This window comes from Gallinula chloropus, assembly GCF_964237585.1.
Source record: "Gallinula chloropus genome assembly, chromosome: 4".
Classification (NCBI taxonomy): domain Eukaryota; kingdom Metazoa; phylum Chordata; class Aves; order Gruiformes; family Rallidae; genus Gallinula; species Gallinula chloropus.
Genome location: NC_140088.1, coordinates 81,713,418 through 81,741,054, shown reverse-complemented (window position 1 = coordinate 81,741,054; position 27,637 = coordinate 81,713,418). Strand labels below are relative to the sequence as shown.

General features: G+C 39.0%; 1 protein-coding gene across 1 annotated transcript in view; it reads left to right on the top strand.

Moving 5' to 3' along the window:
- MARCHF1 (membrane associated ring-CH-type finger 1) overlaps nt 1–27,637 on the top strand; it is a gene marked incomplete at its 5' end in the record, with an annotated part of 86,166 nt that overhangs the window by 46,686 nt on the left and 11,843 nt on the right. Inside the window, 2 exons of the mRNA XM_084263487.1 lie at nt 3,300–3,379; nt 16,991–17,171. Of these exons, the coding sequence (XP_084119613.1) occupies nt 3,300–3,379; nt 16,991–17,171 (261 nt within the window). The remainder of the gene's footprint in view (nt 1–3,299; nt 3,380–16,990; nt 17,172–27,637) is intronic.

The following is a 27,637-nucleotide window of genomic DNA, read 5'->3' as shown; positions in this document are numbered from 1 at the left end:
TGAGCATAAAGCAGGAACTCCATCATAAAGAACCAAAAGAGAAAAGAAAATGAACCGAATCTAAACCAAGAACTCCCCCATATGCATTAGTCTCAGGTGCCAGCAAGACACACTTCATAAGATACACCTGGCTTGGGTCATTTCTACCATGTTTTGATCTTTTTAGATCTGAGGAATTATCAAATAAAGATGGATGTTTTGCATTAAAAGTTGCATGGTTTAAAAAAGCAGAAATTTTCAGACAAAAGTAAGCAGACTGGATCTCTTTATGAACTTATAGAAAAGCAAGCTGCATTTCCTTTCCATGATTACTTTAATAGGGTAGAGTTTCAGCTGTGAGGTCCATAACTAAACATCAGACAATGCATATCAGAAACACTTTCTTGGTTTTAGAAATTACCTAATCAGTTAATTTTCATTTCCCCATCACTGGACACGTCTAAGATTCAACTGGACAAGGTGCTGGGCTGTCCTGTCTAGATGGAGCTTTTGCCAAGAAAGACTGGACCAGCTGATCCCTCAGGTCCCTTCCAAACTGATGTTCTGTGATTCTGTGATTTTACCATTAAAACCTATTTTAAAGTAGATTAAAATAAAATTTATATTTAAAAGTTGTAGAAAGCTATTTAATGCAACTTGTTCACAGATAAGAATCTGAATTATCTTGTGTGTAACTTGGCATGTTGGAGTTTTGCTGCTTTGTTTTTGAAGACTTGAATGTTGCACATTCCCAGATGTTGGATTTGTTCCAACAGGGATTAGCCAAACAAGCAAAAAAAAAAGTTTCTAAGTTTTTTTTAAAGAATTTGATGCAAATTATTTTAGAAGGAAATAAACCTTTCTCTGAGTTATGTGCAACTGAACATAACAACATTATGCCAGTGCAGGGGAACTAGAAAGTAAATTTGACTGAGCAGGGCTGAAACAGTCCAGACCTCTTTACAGCTGAGAGTGAAATGTAAGATTTTAGCAATCAAACTGGTAATGTAATTTCTATCTTAAAATAATTTGATTTCCATCTGTCTCCAGTCCCAATTAATAAGTGTAAGGTTTTTCAAGGAATTTGTTTTAATTTTTGGCTTGATTCCAGCCCTCTTAAGAACCGTCTAGCTGACTTCCTGCTTTAAGAGCTGCTGAAAGTTTCTTGAACTTGTGCAGATCTCTTGTATGGGTGCTTGGCCAGCTTAGCCATCCTCCTTATGCCTTCATTAGGGTAATGCTTGTGGCAAGACGACATAAATCTGGCCTTTATGACATGGGGATGACGTGGCTTAAGATCAGTCTGCACCTCTGTAGTGCAAGATCCTGAAAGAAACAGTGGTCCAGTCCTGCAGCTGTGAGGGGAGATAAGAGGTGGGAGCCAGTCACAGGAGATGGATTCAGGAGTCTGCACTCGACTCTGGGGCTGGATTTCTTCAGTAGCCCCAGAGCAGCAGCCCAACAGTGTGGCCCCGGTGCTGATGTCTGCATCTTTCCTCGTTAAGTCACTGCGCAAATGGCTTAAGGCATGCCTAATCACTTAAAGCTAATCACAGAGGCTGAGGTGGAAAAAGATTATATACCCAACCATACATATACCATCTGTTTCTAATGTGTCTGTGAGAACAATTCATATTCCTTCACTGTGCGTGCAGCTGAAATGTTGCTTTTGTAGAAAAAGAGATATGAAATGCAAACAGTTTCTCTCACTGATACTTGTCCTTTTTTCCCAGCATTAGACTGTATGTAGACACACTGATGTTCCTTCCCTGCCTGGTGGATCCAGGCACTGAGAAACGGTTTGAACATGGGGATTGTGCCCAAATGCTTCATTTGATTTAATTTCTCTCTCTCTCTGAGTTTCATTTTGTGGAACTAGCAGTAAAGCATTAGTAATATTTCAATGTGTTGTGATACTAACACATTAGGAGGTAAATGGGGTTACTTCAATTCCGAAGATAGAAGATTATTTTAATGCAAAAACCCCATTCTTAACTCTCAGCTGGTATCACATTAAAGGCAAAAATGGACAGTGACTGACGTTTCCTAAAGATCTATGCATGAAATACAATGGATATTAAGAACCTTGGATAAAAGTGAAGTGTCAGCAGGTACTTGCTGCATTTATTTATTTTTGCTTGTACTGTTAATTTTGAACATGTTGCCACAAAAATGTCTGTGAAAGGTGAGCTAGAAATAATTTTAATTGCAGACTCAATGTGTGACTGTACATGATTTGCTAGTACAAAAGCTTAGGATGACAGCCTGTGCATCTTTGTATTATTTGTACTTTGTACTCTTGCTTAATGGGCTCTCTCCCCTTGCATCTGGTGTGTGACCTTGTGGAACTCATAGGCTTATAGTATTTTGTCTCTCTTTGATAGTGGTGCTCACAATGGGACAGGGTGGCATAATGAAAATTATGTAGATTTATAGCTATTATGTAGATTTATAGCCTTATCAGCCACAGGCCTTAAGGATTATTTGTTTTGAACCCTCTTCCAGCAATACTGTACCTTGGGAGCAATCCTGAAGAATCTCAAAGCCTTGGATTTCAATTTGGATTCCATACAGCTATGCTGTCAGTGGACTGTGAGGCAGATTGAAATGGTTTGCTCTTAACATCATCAAAATAAGTTTTCAGTGGAAGTATTGAGCAACTGAGCCTGCAATTTGTACCAATATTCTTATGAGGAAAATGTCACGTTAAACATGTTTTGTATTTCCCTTGCTGTCTGAGGATCTGATCAGCTCTATAGAGATGCAGCCTGCACTTTGGTTTTCTCAGGCTCATCTACTTAGCATTTTTCAGCTCTTCTAGAATATCTGGTTGTCTTGAAAGCCTTTTAGAACATACTTTAATTTTCTCACTGTTCTGTCAGTCCACTCAACCTCGGTTATCTCTGTGCTCTTCAGCACTCAGCATAAGGTAAATGCACTTCACTCCATTTTGAAAGGAATCATCACGGTTGGTTGATTGCATGAAACAAACCCAACATCTTTCCCAGCAGACATTTACAGTAGATCAAAACCAAAATGAAAATTCAAGTGTTGAAAGCTGCTTCCTCAAACAGTGAGAAGAAGCAGTCGTGAGCGAATAGGAGCCGAAACACTTCAGTCGTATTTAGTTCCACAAATAGGTTTTGCTTTTGGTCAGGCTTCCTGTATTTTGTGAGCTTACATGTACTCAGCAGTGCGCTATGAACAGCAGCAACAGTAACAGCAGCTACTTTAATTTTGTAATCATGTGGCAAAGCAGTAAAATATCTGCAATGTATTTCATGGACAAAGATTCCAAACTGTCTAACTTATTTCAACAGGCAAGCAGTCCTACAACAGGAACAGCTCCCCGGAGTCAGTCACGGTTGTCTGTCTGCCCTTCCACTCAGGACATTTGTAGGTATGTGCTGAGAAAAATATACTCTACTCTGGCTGATAGTCGTTAGTTGTTTTTATTAAATAATATGTAGCTCTTGCTTCTGCTTAACACTATTCATAATTTACATAGACTTTAGTTTTCTTTCAGTCTGTCTTTGTTTTGGTTCTGTTTTTTTATTTTCAGTCTCATGTTTTTCTATTAAAATTCATGTTCTCATTTTCATTCTTTTTTTTTGTGATTTCTCTCTTTCCACCCACCCTCACCATTTCCATCCCTTTCCTTTGCTTACTGCTTTGTCTAGATCTACTGCCTTGCATGATTTGTCAGAAGATGAGCTTGAACATGCAACCCCTGTCATGGTGCTGACTCCTTCTAATAGGGAGTCTGGTAAGAAACCAGTAAAACGAAGGTTTAGGAGAAAAGAGAGACTGGAGACAATGGTGAGCATTCAGAAAAGCAAGGAAAGGGAAAGACTGTAAAATTGCATCCTGAGCCTGCAAGATCCAGCTGGAATGCATCTGATTCATCATCATCATCTTCGGATGAGAGTCAGTGGGCTCAGGCTAGGAGGAGAGCAAGAGAAAAGGCCAGAATGCCCAGGAGAGGGAGAAGAAATAATAAATCATGCAGTAACCAGAATGGGTCCTCAAACAGTAATGCTGTTGAACTTGTCACCTTGGGGACAATGGGGAAAAAGAAGCAAGAGGTATCTGGCCCTGAGAATCCTACTTTAAATCACCGCCGAAGAAATGTTCCCATGCTTAAGGAATCACAGTCTTCAGCGTCATCTCAGGAAGCAAGGATTTCCTCAAGGAAATGTGGGAAAAGCAAAGGGAAAAGCATCTGCAGAGATCAGCAGCCTGCATCTTTCCTTAAACACAGTAAAGATTCAAAGAACTGCTTTGCAGAGCCAGGCTCTGGCAGTGATGCTTCGGCAGTCCCAGATAACAGCGCGCCTGCTGCGGCAGGGCCCAGTGTGACTGATGCTGTTCAGAAGCCTCCAGTGTTGTATGATGACTGGTCTGATGATTTAGAAGTATGCAGGTTAGTTCCTAATAAGAAAGATTTAACATTCTTAAGAAGAAATTCTCACTGCCGTGGGCTGAGGTCCCTTCTCTTGACTGCTTTCTGTCACTGTTTCTCAGTAATGAACTGCTAGGCAGGACTTCAGAAGCAACAGAAAAACCTTTGCTACAGAGAAGTTAGCATATCTCAATCTGAAGATGTACTTCTCTTATTTTAAAACAGTAATCCTAGAGGGGAACTGAATGTTTTTCTTTGCTCTGCTCTGTCCTCTAGCAGGGTATTATTGTGCTTTAAATCTCCAGCCAGAGACAGAGTGCCACATAGTTCAATACAACGGGATATGGAGTTTTTCCCCTTTAGGTGATCAGTTCAAATCCAGCTTTGGTCCCTCCTTGTCATTTTTCATTGGCTTATATGAACTAAATTTATGGTCTTGATTCAGTGTCCTCTAGAGCTGCCATTACCACACCAGTCTGCTGAATGGTGCCTGCAAAACACCCTCTCCAGTTGGGCATAAGTTGTATGGGGCTTTGCACTGCTGAACACCTCCATCCTGTGAAACATGTAGGGGCTGTTAGTTCATTACCTATCACAAGGGTTGGAATGGTACAAAGGGTGATTGGCCAGAATAAGCATTAAAGGAAGCTTTGGGAAAGAAAAAGCAACGCCAACACTTCCCTCTAGTTCAGACTTCTGACAGTCTCATACCCTTGTTACGAAGCCTGCAACGAGAAGGTGAACATTTTCCCCTGGAAATGAGAGCAAGCTGGCCATTTCTGAGTTGAAGTTCAATTTGGAGTAGACAGCTGGGTGGACCTGAGTTACTTAATTTAGTGATGAATCAAAATGCACCATCCTTAAGTTTAGCAGAACTGAAACAAGTTGAAACAAGTATTTCTTTTTTCTTTTTTTTAATTCCCTCCCCAAACTTTTGAGCCGGTAAATGAGGATCAGGCTTAGTTTCTTGTAACCTAAAAACTTCTCACTTTTCTTTACTGGGAAGTAATTTGCATGGAAATGTAAACACAGTCAGAATCAGGAAGTTCATGATTACACATCATGCAGGTTCACAGCATACTTCAACCTAGAAACACACGGCAAAGATCCTCGTTTTAAAAAGAAAAAAAGATGACATGCCGGCATTGTGTGTGCTTCTTCACCACAGGAGACACAAGCCATTACTAATACAGCTAGTGCTATGTACTCCTTTTTACACTTAGAGAGCCAGAGTCTACATTTCAGTTGTCTGAACATGGTGTCATGGTAATTTAAGATTCTTCAGAATAAAGTCCCCGATGTGTTTGAACATTGGCTTGTACATCAGGACCACACCACTGGCTTGGGATCTCTTCACTTTATCACCTTACAGAAATGCAAAGAAACAGCAGCAGTGGTCACCATGTTACATGTTTTTGAAGGGCTTTTCCTAACGTCTGCAGGGTATGATGCAGTGATGTGCACAGATAACTATTTCAACAACTTCAGAGTTGTCTCAAATTTATGAACCACCAAGACTGCACGTCCGGTGTAGCAGGTACAGTACATCTGTAATAGGGTCACTTAATATTATTCACTAACTGAATAATATGAGCTACCAAAAAACCTGGAATAAATTATTTCAGTATAGGTCTTCATATAGGCTTAACTAAACTGTGTTAAAAAAAAAAAAAAAGATAAAGTTTTGTAATTGTCTCACGTAGATTCATCCTGTTACCCACATCCCCAGAATAAGACTCTATTCAGATAGAAGGTGGACTCCATTTTTTTATCTGTTATTTCAACCCATTCCATTTTATTATAACTATTCAGGCACTTTCTGTAAGACTAGGTGCTTGGTTCAAGGATGGACTTTTTGGATGTGCATGCAGACTTTTCAGCTAGGCTCCTGTTTTGTAGGGGAGGGATGAGAGCTTCTGCTAGGTATGTGTCCTTAGGCTCACTATCAGTGGAGATTTGCTTTGAACAACTGCAGTTAAGCTCAACACAGTTGATAACTTGGCCTGTTGTGTAATATTTGCCAAAAGAGGTGTAATTTCATTTTTCTTCATGTCAAGGGTAACGCTATTTTTTTGTTCTTGTCATTACTAGGTGCATCATAGTGATAGTAATACATCTAGGAAAAACATTACAAAATCAAAGACATGTTAATTCTCCATAACTGTTAAGTTGTCTTAATTTCCAGACAGCTGAAGAAAGAGGAAGACATGTTTTTGCTAACAATTATTAAGTATGGGCTGTAGGTTTTGTTTTTAAATACAGGTCCATGTGCTTAATGGATTTGTGATCTCTGCTGTGTCTTTCTTCAGATGTGGAGTCTTTCATCTGAAAAAAACCACCACAGAATTACATTTCAACACAGATGGCATATATACAGTAACCGTTTTTTCTGCATGAGAAATAGAAAAAGGAAGGGGTTGTTACATTTATTCTGAGGCTGGAATTAACACAGCTGGTTGTGATGTGGAAAATTTGTTTCCTTGAGGTGCTTCTTCAAGCTTTTCATCCTAGATAATCAAGTCTTCTAATTGATATGGCAAAACTGGCTTAGAGGAATGGCTGTCACCTAGATGGAATTGTGTGGAAATATCAGAGGAACAGGGATCTTAAACATCTGGTGCCAGCTATTTTGTCTTTAAGTGTTTGGGTAGGCAAACACTTAAAAACACTTAACTTCTTCATGAATTACTAGCAGTTGTTTTTTATTAGTTGTGATGGGAGAATGTAAAGATTTTTCCTGTTTGATGAGTTATGCTTTTGGTGTAAAATCTTTCTCTTGTACTGATGCAGTCATTTCAGCAGTAACATGGTAATCAGCTGAAAGAAACCATACACAAATATGGTGGAGTTTGTCACTATGAAAAAAATGCGTATTGGAAGTAGAATTTTGATTTTGTTTAACTCTATGAATGACTCTGTGTGCAGCCAGGTAAGGACAGATCCTCACTTGAGGAGTAAATAGGACAAAAACTTGTAAGAATGGGGATAAGTCATCAGGGATATGATGAAGTTATTTAATGAAATCTGCAGATTCTACTGCAAGCTTAATTTGTTTAAGTCAGCGTTAAAAACTTAGTGTGTTATTTAAAAGGCCATTGTCAACTTAGGAGAAGACTAATGTAGGTATATCTATGTGTAAACACAATGATAGGAAGAAATAGGGTACATTGAAGTTCGCATGAGGTGATATAATTATACAGTTTCTGTGAAATTAAGTGTTATAACATGGTGGTTTTTTCTATAATATTATTTAGCAGGACCTGAAAAAGGGTATCATGCATGAAAATACTGACATCCTGATATACTCATGTCCTAGAGTGCTCGCAAAATCAACAGAGAGAGAAGGCCTCTTGGGAGAAAGCAAATCCTCATGGACTTGAGGAAAACAGAGAAGGGTGAACAGAAGATAGGTGTATAGGTTTGAATGCTCCCACTGAAGTTTAACACTCCTTTTAAATATTCATACTGAAACCATGAAGTTGGATCCAGTAAATAATTTAAACTGGAGTGCAGAATACGTAGACTTGAAATACCATCCAGAGCCCTCTAAAATCACCAAACACTGGAGGATGCTGAACTGCCAGACTTCAGTGTTGGGCTGAAAAGGGCTTTTAACCTGTTTTTCCTTTGGATGTTACTTCCTTCCTCAGGGTTTCAGGGTGATGCATTCCTTCATTAAGAGCCAATTCTCTGAATCTTGTGCTGTGTGTTGGCTCCTCACCCCTTCCTTGTAAAGAACTGTGAGTGTTATTTACTTTCCTGTTCCAAGTTTTCTTTTTGCAAGGTGACTTTCTGATAGGTATCTCCTCCTTTTTGAGGAATCTCCTCCTCTACAGAATGGTCCAGTGGTTCATCCATCAGTATGAAATCCTGGTTAATTCTGTTCTCCGCCTGATGGTTCAAAGGCCCATCTGCCACCTCTTTAGCCATCTGGTTATGCAGTCACTTTTGGAAACTCTCCATGATTCAGAAGGATGCAAGAAGAACCGAAACAAGGCAAGGATGTCTTTGCTGTGGTTAGTGACACTTGACTGGGGGATAGGAGAGTCCTGGTACCTGCTTCTTTCTCTCAATAAGTGATTTATTTCTAATTCAAACAGGTGAAGTGGTACTACTTCTTGCTAGAAAGTTTGGGTGAAAGGAGACCCCTAGTTTCAAGGGTCCCACTATTAAATACTTAAAGCTTTTATATGTTCTGTAGGGACTTTAATTAGTTAAAGCATTGACTTTCACTAGGTGCATGGGAGGAAACCTAAATACTTTTTAAAGATGCAGTTCTTTCAATTGCATTCAGCACAGTTAAATCTTGTCTGACATGTATCTTGAGTTGCACTGACAGTGCATCTGAGACAGGAATTACTTGCAAATCTTTAGGTGGTTAGATACCCTATTTATCACCTATAATGGAAGATTAATAGAAATATGAGAAATGTTGACAAAAATAAAAGGCTTAATGTGCTTTTGCAAATGTTGTTTGCTCTTGGGTCTCTTACAAATTCTGATCACATTTGCAGAAATCAAGAGAAAGCTTTGCCTAGACCATTATGAAATTTCACTGCTGTGATGCAATACTTTGAAAATGCTTTTTCCTCTAGTCAGGTAAAGGCAACTGACTGTAGAGCATACTGGAAGGGCAGGAGTGACAGGAAAGTGGTATACTAATTGATTACATCAGTACAGAGAATTAATGTGCTTCATTCAAACTGTGTTTAAATAGAGAGGAAGACCAATCTGTCATTTAGATTACTTTATAATTTAATAGCAAAAAGAATGGAAATGAGATTTAAGGAGAAAAAAGTTGTGGTGGTTTGACCCTGGCTGGAAGCCTGATGCCCACCAAGGATGCTCTATCATTTCCCTCCTCAACTGGACAGGGGAGAAAATATATTAGGAGTTGAGATAAGGACAGGGAGAGATCATTCTGTAATTACTGTCATGGGCAAAACAGACTCAACACGGAATAAAATACATCTAATTTATTACCCAGTGAAAACTGGGTAGGATAATGAGAAATAAAACCAAATCTTAAAATACCTCTTTCTGTCCCTCCCTTCTTCACGGGCTCAACTTTATTCATGATTTCTTTCCCTCCCCCCAAGTGGCAAAAGGGTCAGAGAATGGGGGTTTCGGTCAGCTCATCACAAGTTGTCCCTGCTGCTCCTTCCTTCTCAGGGAAATGACTCCTCGTTCTCTTTCCCTGATCCAGTGTGGGGTCCCTCTCATAGGAATCACAGAATTGTAGGGATTGGAAGGGACCTCAAGAGGCCATTGAGTCCAACCTCACTGCCAAAGCAGGAGACAGTCTTTGATGACCTTCTTCAACGTGAGTCCTTCTCACAGAGCCTTCAGGTCTTCACAAATTTCCCCAGTGTAGGTCTCTCCCATGGGGTACAGACCTTCAGGCCCAGACTGCTCTAGCATGGTCTTCTATGGAGTCACAATTTCCCCCAGAAAACCTGCTCTGGCATGGGCCCAACTCTCCAAAGGATGCAGGTCCTGCCAGGAGCTTGCTCCAGCACAGGCATCCTGGGTCACAGCATCCTTCACGTGTCTCCATCTGCTCCACTGTGGGGTCTTTCACAGGCTGCAGGTGGAATCTCTACTCCCCATCATCCTCCATGGGCTGCAGGGAACAACCCACTCCACCATGGTCTTCTCCATTGGCTGCGGGGGAATCTTTCTCTCTGGCACCTGCAGCACCTCCTGCCCCACCTTCTTCCCTGGCCTTGGTGTCTGCACAGCTCATTACATCTTCTCACTCCCTTCTCTGTTGGCAAAGAGCGGCTGCTTATGTTGCTTTTCCTCTTCTTAAATATGTTACCACAGAGGCTCTATCACCGTCGCTGACTGGCTTGGCCTTAGTCAACGGAAGATCCATCCTTGAGCCCAGCTGGTATTTACTCTGTCGAACCTCGGGGAAGCTTCTAGAAGCTTCTTGCAAAAGCCAACCCTGCAGCATCCCCCCAAACCTTGCCTGCACTACCAAAACCTTGCAGACCAGAAGGCCTGCAAACTGGTAGCAAGGGAAACATGGGATGCTGTAACTTACCACAGGATGAACATAGTGAATTGAACTTTTTTTCCCCAAGTGGTAAGTTATGCAGAAGTGAAGTTTGGTTTAATTTTGTTTGTTTCTGTTTATGAGTTAATTATTTGCTGGGAGTTGTTCATAAAGTTTTTTGCTTTAATTTTAGATGCTGTCTAAAAGCATTGTGAGCACTTTGCAAAATGGCGGGAAATTACCTTTTTTTTGGACAGGAGATCAGTTTTCTTAATATTAGCAGCCAATACCAACAGCAATTTTGTGTATCCTTTTGCAAACCTGTGGAATTTGTTCCTTTTAGTCAAATTAAGATCACCTAGGGGCTCGTCATAGTTCATGCTGATAGTTAATAATCTTCACAGCCAAAAATCAAAGCCAGGGATTCACTTGGTCATTTTCCAGCTATTCTTTTTCTCCCTGACTAAACTCCCTTTAGTGACAGTGAGATATAGCAGTGGGATTTGCCCACTGAACGGGATAAGAATCTGTCTTTGCGTAACCATTTCTAGCCCAGATATGCTTTCCTGTGAAGGTCAAGATTTTAACTGCCTTTTCAATAATAATTCATCAAAAAAAAATTAATAGGCATTATCTTCCTCAAGCATGTTTATACGGATAAGATATTTCTCCCTTTTATTAGGGAGATCTCTGAAAAGTTTGAAAGCATTTCTGTTCTACTAGTACACTTCCAGCCACAGGAAAATGACAGTATGAGTATTTGGCATCCACACTCCTGTCCTTCACAGTGCACAGACATCACTTCACAGTGGCAGTAAACACATCACAGTCACAAGGCGGTAGCTCCACCTAATTTTGTCAGTGAAGTCACTTCCATTAGTGCTTTAGTTCAGATAAGGATCCTGCTATTGAACTGATCACCTTCCTGCTACTGAACTGATGGTCTAAACCATGTTCTCCAGCTCTATTCCCTTTGAGTGGAAGTGAATTGAATTCTTGGGCCAATCTCATCAGTTTATCAAAGCAAACCCCACCCAGATGAGCCTTTTGTAGATAGCAAGTTTTTAGCACCAGCTGTTTTTTTCATGATTTGCTACACTTCCAATGTTAGCACAGTCACAGCTCTATAGCACCCAGGAATATTGGAGAACAATGCAGATTTTACATAATTATGTCATTTATAGCCCATACATCAGTTCATACATAAATAAGTATATTAACAGTATGCCTCTGCCCCTTCTATATTTGAAATCCTCAGATGCATTTCCTCTGGGATGTACATTTGTTAATAAAAGTAACATTTGGCCTGGTATGTTTTTATGGAATACTATAAAAACTATTTGCTCTACACTGATGTAGCTAAACCCTTTGCCTGTATCTAAAGGCCCCAAATCATGGAAAATTTATTTTGGTACAGAGATGCAGTGCCAGTCTCTAATATGTGATCCACTGAAGGGGTTTTGGTGATGCAGAACAACTGCAAACTCTTTTCCACCCGCGCAGCTCCTAATGACAAGGCTCTTACATGGCTTGGAGCACAAGCAGGGACATGCTGATTCATCCCTATACCCAATCAGCATCCTTTAACAATACCAATCTATGGAAGTCGGGTGTACAGATCCTGTCACAGAGGAGCACTTGCCAACTGAGTGAGGGTAGAGCACTGAGTTTCACAATGTATACAAGACTGGCAGAAAAAGTGCATTTTCTACTTCACTGCAGTGGCATAGAAATTGGCCTATTTTCTTAATTACTGAAGAGTGAAGTGGATTAGTGAAAGATAGGTTAGGGTAAGTGCTGTTTTCCCAATGAGGGTAGAGATTAGCAGCTACTCTCTTTAATGAGAGAAAAATTGTTACCTTGCATGTCAAGGAAAAGCTACAGAGCTGTTGGAATTTATCTGCATCTCTTGCAACAAGCAGTTCAGATGGTGACTAACCAGCTAGGTTGTGATTTTGGTCGCTGTGATTTTGCCCAACTAAACCATTGTCTGGAAACCTGAAATTTTTCCTTTTGAACTCCTTCCTTGAAAATTATTTTAATTGACCTGTTAAACAGAAATTCGGTGAGAAATGTTTGTCTGTATGGGGAAAAAATACCCTTAATTTGATGAGAAGTAAAGGGTAGTCATCTAGGATAGCTCTTGCTGTTTTTCTGAAAATCAGCCTAAACCCAATTATCACATGAATGTCTACAAACTGTAGCCATCTAGTTTCACGCTTCCCTTCCTGCCTTCTAGCTTTGGCAACAAACAGGAGCAGGGGAAACAAGGGAAAACAGTTCAGTTGTGGAATTAAAGATACTGCAACAATACCAAATTCTGTAGATGCCTCACAACTGAGTTCTTAGTTTAGTAGCATCTCATGATTTTAATCCAATAAATGTCTCTTTGTTATATATATATATAAATATATATATGGTGTCAATAGATCCTTCAGTGAAGTTTAAGGTATACTTTAAGCTGCTGGCAATGTTTCTTTACTCCTGTTGCATAGTCATTATGGTATAAAGTTTACTGTGTTGTATAGAATTTCCCAATGAGGCACTGAATTACCAGTGAGTTTTTCCAGCATCATTTGAGAGTCCCTTAAACTCAATTAAGGTTTTGACAAAAAAGAAATTAAAAAAAAAACATTCTAAATTTCAACTTTTTATTTTTACATATATCTAGCTCTAAAAATTTCCTCTTCTGTTTCTCTTTGAGAGCTGGGTTCTGTGTAGGGAACAGACAAGAAGTATTCAACAGCTTTCATATGAATTCTGCAAAATCAAAAAGATGCATTTTTTTTTTCAGTTTAGCATTGGTTTATTTTTTTTCCTGAAAAGAGTTTTTTTTTTCTTGCTAATTTATTGCATTACCAGTGAACCTGCTATTTAACAACATTCTTTGAAGAATTTTTATGGATTTTTGTCTGACATATATGCCAGTGTTGCCATAAATTTCTCTGTTTGGTACATCTCTGTGCTGAAGACTGTGGGGACAGTTCTGTGCTGGAGATATATGAGTTGGGTATTTCAAATGCTGACATATAAAGCAAAAATTTAAGCATAGGAATGACTGCACTGTTAAAGTATATCATAAAGTTGCACAATGACCTTTCTTTAAAGAAAAATAAATTTTCTGTGATTTCAGTGTGTAGCATGAGGTATGTCTGTGGGTGTATATTACACACACACATACAAATCTGTACATCTGATACAGAAGTCCATCTAATAGCTTCTAAGTGCTGTATTGGAGCTTGGTGCTCATCTTTTCCTTAGGCAAGCAAGGTCCTGTTCATAGAAAGGGAATCTTTAAAGCACTAAGCTGTCAAACCTCCCAAAAAAGAAAATTATGCAGGCTCAATTTGTGACTATAAAGGGATTCTAACTAAAAGGATTTGCTCGAATATATGGCTTCCTTCCCTCTCCTCCCCTCCATTTCCAGATATTCAAAAGTATTGCTCTGTAATGAAGGCCATTTATCTACTAAAGGACTAGCAAGTTGAGAAAAGCTGAGTACATAAATTCTGTAGGTGTGCCGGAGCATCTGAAACTGCAGCTATTAACCATGATCAGCGCTGTACAACTTGTATATAAATCAGTATGGATTTAGCAATTTCCTTTTTATTTCTTCATCTTTATAGTGGAGAGGGGTTTTTTTCACTGAAGTAATTTCTGCAGTATGTAAGAAAATTTTACTCTCACAATAAGGTCAGCCCTATAAAGAGTTGGTCTGATGAGTAAAAATTTTTAACAATTGTGATCATGTGAAAATAAGAAACCAGAATAGAAGTTTTCTGTCTCCAGCTTGGTTTGGATACCACTCAGATAATTCTATGCTTTCTATGCTACCTCAGTTCAGTTGGCAACATATTTTTTGAAACCCTTATTTGCAATTTATTTTCTATAATTTGTGATAATTATGATGTACATGATAGATAAATAAAGGGCAAAACCATGTAAAATTCTGATTCAGTACTCATGACTCAGCAAGTTATTAAAAGTTATCTGGCCCAAGTCTTTACAAGATATTTAAACTGTTAGCCAACAGCCTGTTCCAACAGCTGCCAGGCACCCACGTATCTTCAAAGCCTGTGACTGTGCGTTTAGGTAGCACAAATTTCTTTTTCAGCTAATTTATTCTGGTTAAACACATAATGAAGAGCTGGATCGCACCAAAGAGTATTCAAGCTAATGCAAACCTATGCCTTTGGTTATGTTCTCTGGACTTAAATTCCATTTGAAGTTTGTTTTTATTCTCATTATAGATTTCATGGTTAGAAAGCTAGAAGAGGCCATTAGATTCGTTAGGTGGAGCTTCTGTGTAACTTAGGTTCTTAATGTCACCCTTTTATTTATACACGTAGCTTGTAACTTCTGTACACTGAAAGCATCAATAGAATGTATAATTCATATAATGTTTTTCCTCTAGAAGTATTTCTACTGAAGAATACAGCTATTAATTTCAAATTTGCAGTGACACTTTATTTGAAGATCACAGTGGAATTTTAGGCTTGTATTTTAGCTCTTAAAATAATTTTAAGCAATTCTGGCAGTAGTAGAAAAAAGGCTCTTGGGTACCTAGCTTACTTGTCTCATTTCTAAATAGTTTAAATGCTAAGCCTGTAAAATAAATTATGTATAGCTTGAATTTAAATGAACACAGAATACTGGTTTTCCTTTGGGAAATAGCTTTAATTTAAAAAGAAAATAATGGTTGTTTATGTAATTCCCAGCTGGGAATGCATTTGTTTTAAAGAAAATAGCTATTTGGTGTTTTGAAAATTTAGTTCTGCTTAAGCTACCATCTGCATAAGAAGTCAACATAATTTCCATTTAAGAACTAAACCTCTAATGCATGTAGCTTGACTGGGTTAGTAAAGAAAAGACTGTAAATCTAAGTCTTGTAAAATATGTCTCAAAGATGAATGTGTGCAGGATGGAAGTTGTGGGTATCTTTTCCTCCCCTCCACTCTCATGGAGTACAAGATGCTGTACAGGCCCCACTGCAGATGCTGAAACTAGGGTTCCAGAACTTCATTTTTCTGTTATTTTTTTTTTGCTCTCTTTCTGTATGTCCACCAAAGCAGCTATGTTCTGCTTTCCCATTAGTGTAGGCTCAGTTTCTGATGGCTCTAGACTACACTGTGGATGAATAGTGAAGTAGCTGGTTTTGACAGACAGTTCTATTGCTTAGATCTGTCTAAGATCTATCTGATGCATATATCTATCGCTTTCCTCCTCCCTTGCTTGTAGGCTTGGCAGTGTCAGTGCTGTGCTGTAGCTAGTCTTCCACAGGGTTTCTTTGCCAGGCCTGATACACACCAGGTCCTCCTGTGGTGTGAAAAAGGTCGCCCTTCTTCCCTCACCTGGCTGGTAGGAAGACAGCCTCACTGCAGGGCCCTCCCCAGCCCTTTTCCTACCCCAGGAGTGGTGGGCCCACAGCTTCCTGCGTAAAGGGGAGAGTTACTCCTCAGACATGTTCTACCTCCTCTGAAGACATCCATCTGAGGGTGCCTTTCCCATGTAAGAAGTTTCTAAGCTCTGAGTTCTGTTTGCGTGACACCAGGATCTGTGCTGTTGTTGCTACTTCTCTATTTTCAAGTAACATTTCTCAGGCTTCAGGCCAGCCCAGCCCTGCCCACCCCCCATGTCAATTTGGCTCTTAGCACATTCTTTAGTACTTTATTGTATTTTGCTGGGCTGGGGGGTGGGAGGAAGTTACTCTTTGTTGAGGTTAGCCTTCAGGTGTTTGGTTAAGCTTTTTTGCACACCTCGGCCCCGCGCCAATAAAGCTGGCATTGGTTTCAATGGGTGAACATTTTCCTGATAGTCAGGAGTCTGGAAGAGGGGAAGGTCGCCAAGGCATTTGGACATGTGTCCCAGAAGAAAACCATCCGATTGTGATGTTAAGACATTGGCCATTTTATGCAAAACCTCAACGTGAAAAGCTCTGTATCCCTTTGCAAAGTAACAGTTCTGGGACCAACTCCTGCCTTAGGATCTGCTTACAGCTTTAGTTTTTGTTTTCCCAGATAACACATCTATCTGCTTCAAAGGGACAGCGAAGAATGAAAAAATGAGGAAGGACCATGACTTTTTAACATCTGCCTCCTAAAATGTGTGTGCATGCGTGCGTTCACTATGCCATACGCATTAGTCCAGAGTACTCAAAACTGTTCTCTTACTATTCTCTTATCCTTTTAACCATGTAATGCCAAAGAGAATTTTTTATACTTTTTATACTGGCTATTTCTAGTTTGGGGTTAGATTCTGCTAACTTTGTGTATTTTATTGGCTATACTTGCAGACCAAGAACTATTCAGCTCTTAGAAAGATCACTGGTATTTGTCCTAAAGGTTTTGATATGCATAAAAGGCAGAGACAGTGTTATTTCTGTTGACCATGTAGCAAAATTCAAAGAGAAATAATGAAGTGAAGAGAAATTGTTAAGTGGCAGAAGAGAACAAGGAATATTTTCCTGGGCCTCCATCCAAAAGGTCATATAACTTTCATCTTATGAATGTCAAGTGTGAAAATGAAGAAGCAGTGTAAATAAACCAGTGCCTTTGAATTGATGCTGGTTGGCAAGTTCCCTCACTAGCTGTTGCTGTCCTTCCTGTCAGGATCTGTCACTGTGAGGGAGATGATGAAAGTCCCCTCATCACACCATGCCGCTGCACAGGGACACTGCGCTTTGTTCATCAGGCCTGCCTGCACCAGTGGATTAAGAGCTCAGACACGCGCTGTTGTGAACTCTGCAAGTATGACTTTATAATGGAGACCAAGCTCAAACCTCTTCGGAAGGTATGCTGCTTTTCAATTTAATTATCCTCAAATGTCAGATAGCCAGGGTGGCTGCACAGAGTATTGGCACAATTAAAGAAACTGTCCAAAATGGCTTTGTGTTTCCTCTTGTTAAATCAGTTCCAGTGATTTTATTCATTTGTTTAAGTTGGTTAATTTATAGTGGCAGAGGATTTTGACTCAAGACTCTCTTTCAGCACACATGCAATATAAATGCCCAGCTAGAAGGTTTTTGTATTTAGAGTTTTTATCTTCAGCTTCTTGGTATTGGCTGATCAGCTTAGTTTTAAGCCAGCTGGGAGCCTTACTCCTCATATTCTGCTCCTGAATAACACCAGGCCGGTCAAGCCAGTAATTTTTACACTGAACCCATAGCTTCTGCTTGAGAATGCTGTCTCCACATTGGTATAAGCATCAACTATGAAGTAATACAGTTGATCAATTTAGCTGCATCTGTTCTGTTATACTTGTGGGCAAATTAATCACTGGTACATTAAGATTAGTTAATGGAATTTATACTACAGGGCGACCTTGCATCCTGAAAGTTGAATGTATGTTCTCTGCACTCACCTGCTTTCCAGGATAAATCAGTTTAATCGTACATGGGTTGTCAGTATAAGGATGGTGAAGAGTTTGTTAAACATACGTGGGGTTTGTTTTCTTTGGAGTGATTAATTTCTCCTCTAAAATGCTGTCATCCTTTCTGGGTTTTGTTACATCATTAAAGTTTGAGCCAATCTAGAACAGGGCAACAGAGCAAGTTTTTATTTAAAATAAATTTGAATGTGAGATCCCTTGAAAAACATACAGAACTAGCTAGTTTCTAGCTAGTGTATACATGTGTAGAAGTGTTTTGATGGCAAAAAATTTGTCAGCCTTGCACAGGCAGCAGTTCAGAGAAAGGAAGAGCAACTGAAATCCCTTCTCATTTCCCATCTAGAGAAATTATCTAGTAAGTCCTTGATGATAAACCACCGAAGATGTAATTGGGATTGATTTGACAAGCAAACCTTGTGATTCAAAAGGTCACCATTCTCAAATGCCTGGCAGATCTTGCCAGGTAGACTGGAAACTGAAAGAGATGGAAATAAAAAAAATGATGGCTAAAAACTTAATTATATTGACTTAATTTTTAGTAATTGCAGATAAATTTTGGGTAATATGACAGGAAGAAGATAATTGTATAAAATCCCCTGCCTGTTGAATATCCTTTGTTGCTTTTTTTTTCAGTATATATGTTTCTATTTTCAACACAAACCGCTGTAACCTTCCATCTAACAAACACACTTGCAGCAGCCACTTTTCCCAAGAGAATATGCAGATACTACTATTTTGAACAAAAGCCTTTTCCTGATTGTGTAAGATTTTGCATCTTTAAAAAGCATCCAAGGAGAAAAGAAGTGAAAAATATGCTTAACTGTTAATAGCAGAAGTAGGAATTCTAACTCTGTGTGTCTCATCATTGCCACCCCGTTGCTGCCTTTTTGTTTTGGTTTGGTTTGGTTCTGTTAATTGAAATAAATCAATGGAATACTGGCAGATTTAGAGTAGAAATGTAATTCCTGCCAGTCTGTCACTTCCCAGTGGAATGATTACCATCTTTGGCAGCATCATTGGTTGTCAGGTAACTTTTTGATTTCCAAGATAGCAAAAAGGCTGTACAGTATGGACCCAGCATCACTTTTTCAAAGTTTCTGAAGGTTTCAAGTTAAAACCAGCTATCCTTTTTGCTGTTATTGCATTCAGCAGTGGCACCCTTCATAGGTTATATTAAACTAAATATATCTTCCCTAGTAAGTGTGTGTGTTATCATCACCATCGCTCAAAAATTTATGAGGCACCCAACAGTTTATGAGAAGCTGTTTTGAAAAACCAAGCACTTTGAGAACTGTAGCAAAGACAGGGCAAGGGTGGGGGGAAGAATGATCACAGAGAAACCGGCCAGGTGAGTACAGCTGACTGGTAGACTTCCACCCAAACATCTTGTATAAAAATGACTGAAGGTGCTGTTTTGTCAAAAGCCTGTGTATTTTCCAAAAGTGCAAAGAAAGTTCTAGTGAAACGCTGCCAGACTTTTTGCAAGCTCTGACAGAGCCCAGAACCTCAGCTATAGGGTGTTCCCTAGGAGGCCAGATTTTCTGGAGACAGCATGAAGACTGGTTATCAGAGACAAATATGCTCTGGGACAGGCAGTTCAGAGAGCAGAAGCTCCCCACAACCCTTTTTATTGCAGAATCTGAAAAGTATTACAGACATTTTAGGATTCTCAGACTCTTGAAAGCCTTAGGTTTTGCTAAGGCTTGGCTATGTATGAGACCCTGAGACCCTCCAGTCTCCAGCACGAAGTCCAGCTGGACTTCCAGCAGTGAATTAAAATTGCCCAGATCTTCTAAGGATGGAAAAGGTATTTTGTTTTATACTTTGGGGAATTCTAAAGCCAGATTTTGTTTCAGTGTTTCTGAACCAAAGACCACTGATTTACCTCCAGCAGAAGAGTACCTATTCAGTTCCATAATAAATTCATGTTATATCTATAAAAAGGAAATAATTTCATTTAAAGTGAAAGTTTCGAGCCAGCTTCAGAAGGTGCCATTTGCGTGGCCATTAGACCTGGATTCGAAGTGGCATTCTGCAAGTGAAAGAGCCACATCTCTCAACAAGTTTTGATTTTTAATCACTACCTTATTCATGAAGTGAGATTAATTTAGAGTTTGGTTCCTGATTATGCATTGCTTCATAATGATGAATTTTACTGTTCTCCTGAAAGAAAAAAACCACCAAACTTTATTACAGATATCTATACTTTTGGTTTTGCAGTATTACAAAAGCAGGCTTTAACTATAAACCAAACTATATTATTCAACTGGTGGATTACCATCTTTATTCACACCTCAGCCTTTCACACCCCCTCTATTTTTCTTATTTTTCATCAAAGTCTAGGGGTTTATAGCAAAAGCACATTTCAATATTGTGTCATACAGCTGTTAACACCCATAAGGGACCATGTGCAGCATACTAAGTTCACATAAATCAAGATACCTCTATTAAACCAATTGTGCCAATATGCAAGTTATTTAATTACAGAATCCCTGAAAGCACCAGACATCAAATACAACTTAGTTTAATCACTTTAGTGACTCTTTGCATTGAAGTAATCCTTTTAAGCATTGATCAACAGGCATTGCAAGTGTTTCATATATTTGAACAGGTCTAATTACTTGGCTAAATATAAATATTAAGAATTGCTTGGTGTGTCTGTTTTGTTTCTCATGGTCTCTTATGTCTGTCTATGGTCATAATTAACTTGTTTCACCATTCAGCATTTTCAGTACGTAACACAGGATTTCTCATCTGTTAAGTGCCTTTATCATGGAATGAATTAGAAAGTGGCAAGAAGCTTGTCTGAGTTTCTCATTGAGCTCTGTCAGATTGTGGGTATGAAATGGATTAAAGTGTCAAATTAAAAGGTGCTTAAAATGCAGAAATGTCTACAAATGGGAATTTATCCACAGTGTTTTGCTATACTTCAGAATACTTTTCATATTGCTTTGAAATTATTTACCAATAATGTCTTTCTTATGTGAGGCCTGAGCAATATTGCACATTGTTACCATGTAGTTTCTCTTGGTCTTTAAGAAACGGCAAGTCAGTTTCTTGATTTGGGAAGCATTATGTACCAGTTAAAGTTGATTTTCTTTCTGATAGAAAAGAAAATCCTTTCAAAACTACAGGATTGAGAATGATAATTTACAATGAAGTGGTAAGTTTCCGTTAAATTAAACAGAAGCAAAGCCAGTCTTAAAACACTGATAATGAAAGAAACTTGATCATCTTGTTTATTTGAATGTGTACATATATATTCTGTTTACTCTTCTTGTATCTTGTATTTGAATATATACTGACAGATTGCACTTCTAAATAGGATGTAAGATGCCCCTCTTGGGGTTTTATACCCTTGAACTCTGTGGAACGTCTTCTGTACCCAGCCATTGTTTTTAGAGCAGAAGGAAGGAATGCTGCCTCTCCACTTGGCATCATTTATTTTATAAATAACCATATTGCTATAAGAGTGATAAAGTGTCCATGCCAGTTTTAAGTCCCGTACAGGATTCAAAGGCTTAAGTGCCAGTTGGAGATACGTGGTTCACTGCTCTGCAGAGGTATTTAGGTCCTGGAGAGAAGTTTTAGAGCTGGCTAATTCAAATTTCCTTGTGGATCCCTGTCCCTTTGTGGCTGGATTAGTGTTTAACTGGTTAAATCAGTTCAGGGGATATTTTGACTGTTTAATGCTGATTTAACTATCGGATAAAGAGCAGTTATTTACTTACAGCATAGTAGGTTAAAAATGCTCTGTTTGCAACAAGACCATTGGATTGGGAATAGGAGCTGTGTAACCAATTCACATAGAGGGTTTGAGCCACCAGACAACTTGTGGGGCAATGCCCAGCTGTAAGGAAGAGAAAACAGTAATTCCACAGGCTGCTTAAAAAAGAGTTAATCACTTACAAAAGCAACAGAAGAAAATCAGAATGCTGCTTTGAGAGCTATAGTAGACAAAAGGAAAGTCAAAAGTGAATCTTCTGTTTCTCTCCCAGATGTAGCATTTCTCTCTGGAGGAAGGACACATCTGCTTCTTCTCCCCCTTTCGGAGTTAAAACTGTACAGGGTGCCTTTTTTATGAAACAGTCATAATCTGCCCTGCTAGAAATCCAGTTGTTAGAGCTTTTAGCTAATGTGGAGATTGCCAGATCCAGCTGTCTCCTCTGTGCTCAGTGCAGTCCTACAAAAAAGAGTAAATCTTAAAAATGAATTCCTTAAAAAGGATGTTGTTCATACCTGGAAGCTTTACAGATAAATCATTTTTGGGAAAATCTGGTAGTGTGCATGATAAATTCAGTAATGGAAAAATATGTTAAAGGTCTTGATTTATTTTTGGTTTGGTGTTATCTGGGTAATTCATATTTACATTCCTTATTAAGAATATGACAATCACTGCCAGAAGTGATGCAGCCTGCAGAGACATCTTTGTGAAATCCTGTGATGAACTCAAAACTGGTCACCATTGGAAACCACTTCTCTCACCAGAGTAGAGTCTCTCAGAACTAGAAGTGATCTGCAGATCACAGAAACTTTGAGGACTCATTAGTGTGTCACTTGCTGTTTACTTCTTATTGCCCTGTGCTGTGAAGTGAGAACCATCTGGCTTTTTCATCACTTTTCTAATAAGGCTTGTGATAAGAAGTGGTAGCTAATATTGCATAGGTCAGGTAACGCTGACATGCTGTGGGATTAGTTCTCTTTTAACCCAATTTAGTGAATACTTTGCAGTCCTTAACATAGGAGAAGATCCCACATTTCCTTTTGATTTCTGGTGCAGTGGCACAGCGTCGTCAAGGCAACCTGCTTCCGTGTTTTCTTTCTTCCAGTAAACTGTCTCAAAACATCGCTAGCCTCAAATCATTTCTTGTAATATGTGGGGTCAGATACTTCACCAGTATGCACAAAGGCACAAAGCTATTATTTTCTTACTGGCTATCATGTCATTATAGTGAATAACTGTGAGCTCAAGGGAGAATGTGTATATTAAAGCTTTTAAAGTAAAAATTCTATAGCATTTATATCCTATTGTGATGCCTTGAGGATGCAAGGGACTACTTCATTCAGACAGTTGCATTCCTAATTTTTGAGAGAAAGTAATAAAGCATTACTGCTAATTTATCTGTAGTTTGCAGAGTAAAATTGTCTTGCTGTAACAAGAATAACAGACTTTGCCTTTCTTGTAGTGGCAGAATTTAGGTTAGCTTTCCACCTTCCTATTTCTTTCTCTTCCATTCAATGCAGCTTTTATTAACACAGCTGTGCCAGTTCCAATGGACTTGTCATGAGAGATGCTGACGTCTCATTCTTTGAACGAGATACCTTGAAACCATCATAACATAACTTTAGGCTGGCAAAAAGCCATCTTACTATGATACTTTGCTGGACATCCACATGTGCAGCATCCTTCCTGGAGGAGGAACAAAACAATATGCTTTTATTATCATTGCTTTGAACTTGGGTTCTCTTAAGAAGCAAACAAAAATATCTTATACCAGAAAATAAAATGAAAACTTTTTCCTCTTTTAATTAGCTGCTAGTAACCAAATTTGCTACTTCTGCTGCTTGGTAGCATTTGCAGAAGCAAAGGGAATTCAGGAGATTGTCCAGCTCTGGGTATTACCCACTCTTGCACAGAACCATGAACGTGAGCTTTGGGATGCACAAATCCATCTGTGCTTTCTAGGGCTGAAACAGGCAGTTGGTCTGAGCTGTTTTACACGTGTAACTTGCGCCAAAAGGTTTCATGTTCATTTTACTTAAAGGGTTCTACACTGCCCTGCAGTTCATCAGTTATTTTATAAGTGTATGTTGTCTCCTTTTCTCTCTTTCCTTTTTTTTCCCTTTTCTTTTCATTCTTTTTTTTTAATTTCAGCCCATTCAGTGTTACGTTTTACGGCTTGGCCTCATCAATAGGTATAACAGAAGAGGGGCTAGGTAGCTGAAGCATGGAAAGTAATTAAGGGACTCTCTTGCTACTGGCTTTACAACTAAATCAAGTGTAAATGGATATAAAAATTAAGGAGCATAATCAACCCAAGCACTGACCTCAGCCAGTCTTTGTTATTCATGGACTTTTATAAAAGTGCCATTTTTACTGTTTAATTTTGAAGCTAGAGATTTTACCAGCTTAATGGCAGTGGGCTGCTATTCCTGATCTGATTAATGTAGGTAGTAATCTCTCATATAATTAGCACTTACAAATTTACACTAGTTATTTGCCTCAAGTTTATTTGGCCTGGGACCTATTGATATGAGAATGATCTGAACAGAGTTTTAGTTCACAGGCTGATGCCTGGTTGTTGGTAGAATTCATGCAAAAAATGGCTTCTTTGAACATACAATACCATACTTGATCTAAATTATTATAAAATAAGATAATTATCAGTTTATCAGTATATTTTATGATTTATAGTGTTAATATTTTACTCCTGTACTAAAATTACTTGGAAAGAAAACCGCCTTTTCCTTCAGGAATTATTCAGATCTTTACTCATCTGCTCCAATTCGTGTGTGGCAAATTGGCATGTGTGGCGTTCATTGGAGGTCTTTCAGAATGAATTGCTTCCCTCAGCTCTTTGCCAGAGCACTAGGCTGTAGTTTTGCATTAATTACTGTAGCCCTTCCTCAGGAGAAATTTCCTTTATTTCATTTTTATTTAATTGGATCTCTTGTGGGAAAATTAAAAGGCAGAGAAGGCAACTGTAGCCATTCACTGAGAAATCAGTATTCTTGCTAACGTCATATTTATAGATTTCGAAGCACATCAGCTCCTTTTTTAAATCTTGGTTACATGGCAATTCAGACATATGCTTATGTCCTGTACATATAGTTTCAAAAATAAGATATGTCAAGATAGTGTTTAAACAATTCTGTATTTAAAAATACCAGGGTTCTGTTATGCAAGGACATTTAAGCTAAGCAATATCTTTGTAACAATTCTGACTGATTTTGTTAAGCTAAGCTGAGAAATTGAGTTACATTTTCTATACAGTGTAGTTCATTTGCTGTATACAACTTCAGGAAGAAAATAACGACCATATACAAATGATTAGCATTCAGGTTCACTTATGCTATTAACTTAGTGGGTGACGGGGTAGGGGAGGAAGAATTGGTATGAGCATCTTTGATCTATAAAATTGAAGAATAGAAAATGAGATCAAAGCCATGCCAGATGTTCTTGAGGTACATCCAAGACTGCCTCAAGTACCAATGTCTGCTCTTCATTCAGCGGCCTCCAGACACAGATGCTTTTCATTTCCATGGCTGCTACACATCTGTCCATTCCTGTTAACACACCTTGGGCTGTAGTGATGCAACACAGGCTTCCATAGTCCAGGTTGCACAGTTCTCCAGGTAAATGGCTTTAGGATTTTTATTCTGTGAGACACAAATTAGAACTCTAAGGCATTTTACATATGGGAGAATTGAGGACATGATCAGCAAGCAGAAAACAACAAACACATTTAGTACAAGGCAGTAATGAGTATCTTCATGCTTGTGTTGGTTGCAGAGATGGCAAACTTAGGTGAAGAATATTTTCTAGGTAGAAGGTGGATTAACTTAACGTTCTGTGGTACCTCCTGGAGAAGACTCTGTACAACATTTACAGCTACAGCTAAACAAACAGAAAGTATATTTGTTAATTCAGCTTTTCAGGTGTCACCAGTTTTACGTCATGAACTCTAATTGCAAAATTAATGCTTCAAGATACTTCTCAGCAGGCTAGACAATTTGATATTGAGGAAATTAAGCAGTGTGAAGAATATTAACGGGGAGGTGATTGAAGAAAAGAGTCTCTAACAAAGCCGTGGTCATACATTGTAACTGTGCCGTAGGTGCCTAAAGGAACAGTTCTTCAGAGAAATTTCACTTTAATTGGGCAGGACTAATGAAAGTAGAGAGGTGTACAAGCCCATGTAATGGGATGTTGATCTCCAAAATGTTGCTCTATCCACCTTTCTCTCTGATTGTTCTCCTTTTCCTATCTCTACCATGCTATCCCAGCTTCTGTCACACCATATAACCCAAAATGCAAAGGGAGAAAAGGGATCCCATGCTACTTGGCGTTCAAAGACTCTGGCACAGGCTGCTGGGAGATGGTTCGTTACGGCTGCTGTAGCAGAGGAAGACTTGAGGTTGCTTTGACACATTTGCTGGCACAATCCATCTCAAATCCAGCACTGAGCATGTCTCATGGCTGTTCTTGTATTGTCCATAGTGAAATGCAGCACTCCCCCTGCTCAGACTGGAAAATGAAAATCAGCTTCACTGGCCTTGCAGCAAAATTATGACCTGTGCTTTATGGAATGGTAGTTTGATCCTTTTTTTATTGGTTGGTTGGTTTGTTGTGGGATTGCTTTTTGGTTTGGTTTTTTTTGGGTTTTTTTGTTTTTTTTTTTCTGGAGGAGCGGGGGATATGTCTAATTTGTTTGAGAGCAGAACTGTGATTTAAAGGCATTTGCTACTTAGTGACTGGGGGAAAATGTCATGCCTTCAATTAGGTGTGCTGCTCTTTTGGAAAGACAGTAGGCAGATGCAGGAGACAACTAGGTGCATAGGGATTAAAAGTGACGCACAAACTAGATCCTGTTGATAGAATGATTGTGGAGATTCTGCAGGGAGAGCAGGTAACAGCAGCATCTGCTTCTGTTCTTGACTAACTGTGATAAAAATTAATGGAGACAGATTGTACCCCTTCTTTTTCCTTGCTTCTTTTTGGGTTGTCCACCTGTAGGTAGTGTTTACATTTTTGGATAGTAAAGGCATATGCCCAGGTACCTAAAGTAAATCTTCTCTAGCGTTCCAGAGGTGTGCCTCTTGCTCTTAGTACCAGGCATTCCCCACAGCTTCCCACTATGGTGATATCTCATCCCTAACCAGCAGTTCAGTGTTTCACCTGCGGTTTATCTGTCAGGATTATCTTTTTAGATAAGGTAGCTGCAGTGTACTGTGCTAGGAGATAACAGTACTTTTCTTAAATAGCTTACAAGGTGAGAGAACAAACAGTAATTGTGAAAGAGAAGCTCACAGTAGTCCTGAAGGCTGATGGCATAGATATCCGTTGAGAATTGGTTAATGTTTCAGCATTCGAAAAGGATGCTACACTTTGCAGAGTACTTTTGCATTCTATATATTGATGTAAAATAAATTCTAGCAGATGGGAGCTAGGAAGAAGCTCCCAATACGGAGAGATTATGCTATAATTGCTTGCCAGGGGGTTTCTCGCACGTCTCTCCCAAGCATCTGGTGTTGGCCTCTGTCCGAAGCAGAGCACTGCATGAGAGGGACCTACAGTCTGGCCATTCCTGTATTTCCAAAGCATAGCATTTGTGTGCTTAGTCTGTGTTGGGATGATTGGGTTGCAGGTACCAAAGTTATTCTATTTGGTAAATGACAAGTACTCTCTATAGAGCTTCCAGTTTGCAAAAGCTACTACCAGAAATTACCTTCTCAAATTATGCAATACCTTTATTTTACAGTTTTTAAGGGTCTGCTAATTGATGACACACATAGCTAAAAATTACATGTTTGTGAGGAGTGAACAGTGATTATATGACTCAAGTCCAGCACTTTTAACTGTCTCTTAAAAAAGAAATACAGTGCTGTCTTGATTTGGAGAAAACTGAATTATTAGTTCTTTGCAGATGATAATTTTATCCAAGTGAGACTTTTCACTGTGTGGTTCTTCTATTACTCTAGGCATGCAGGTCACACATAGGAGTGAGTTACAAGGTATGTGTCTCTAGAAATGCACCCATTCCTGGTTCAGTTTTAAACTTTTAATAGGGGTTTTAAATGCACCAGAGACATTCATTTGAATTCCAACCAGGTTTGTTTAGTGTCACCTAGGGACAGAAATAGATTTT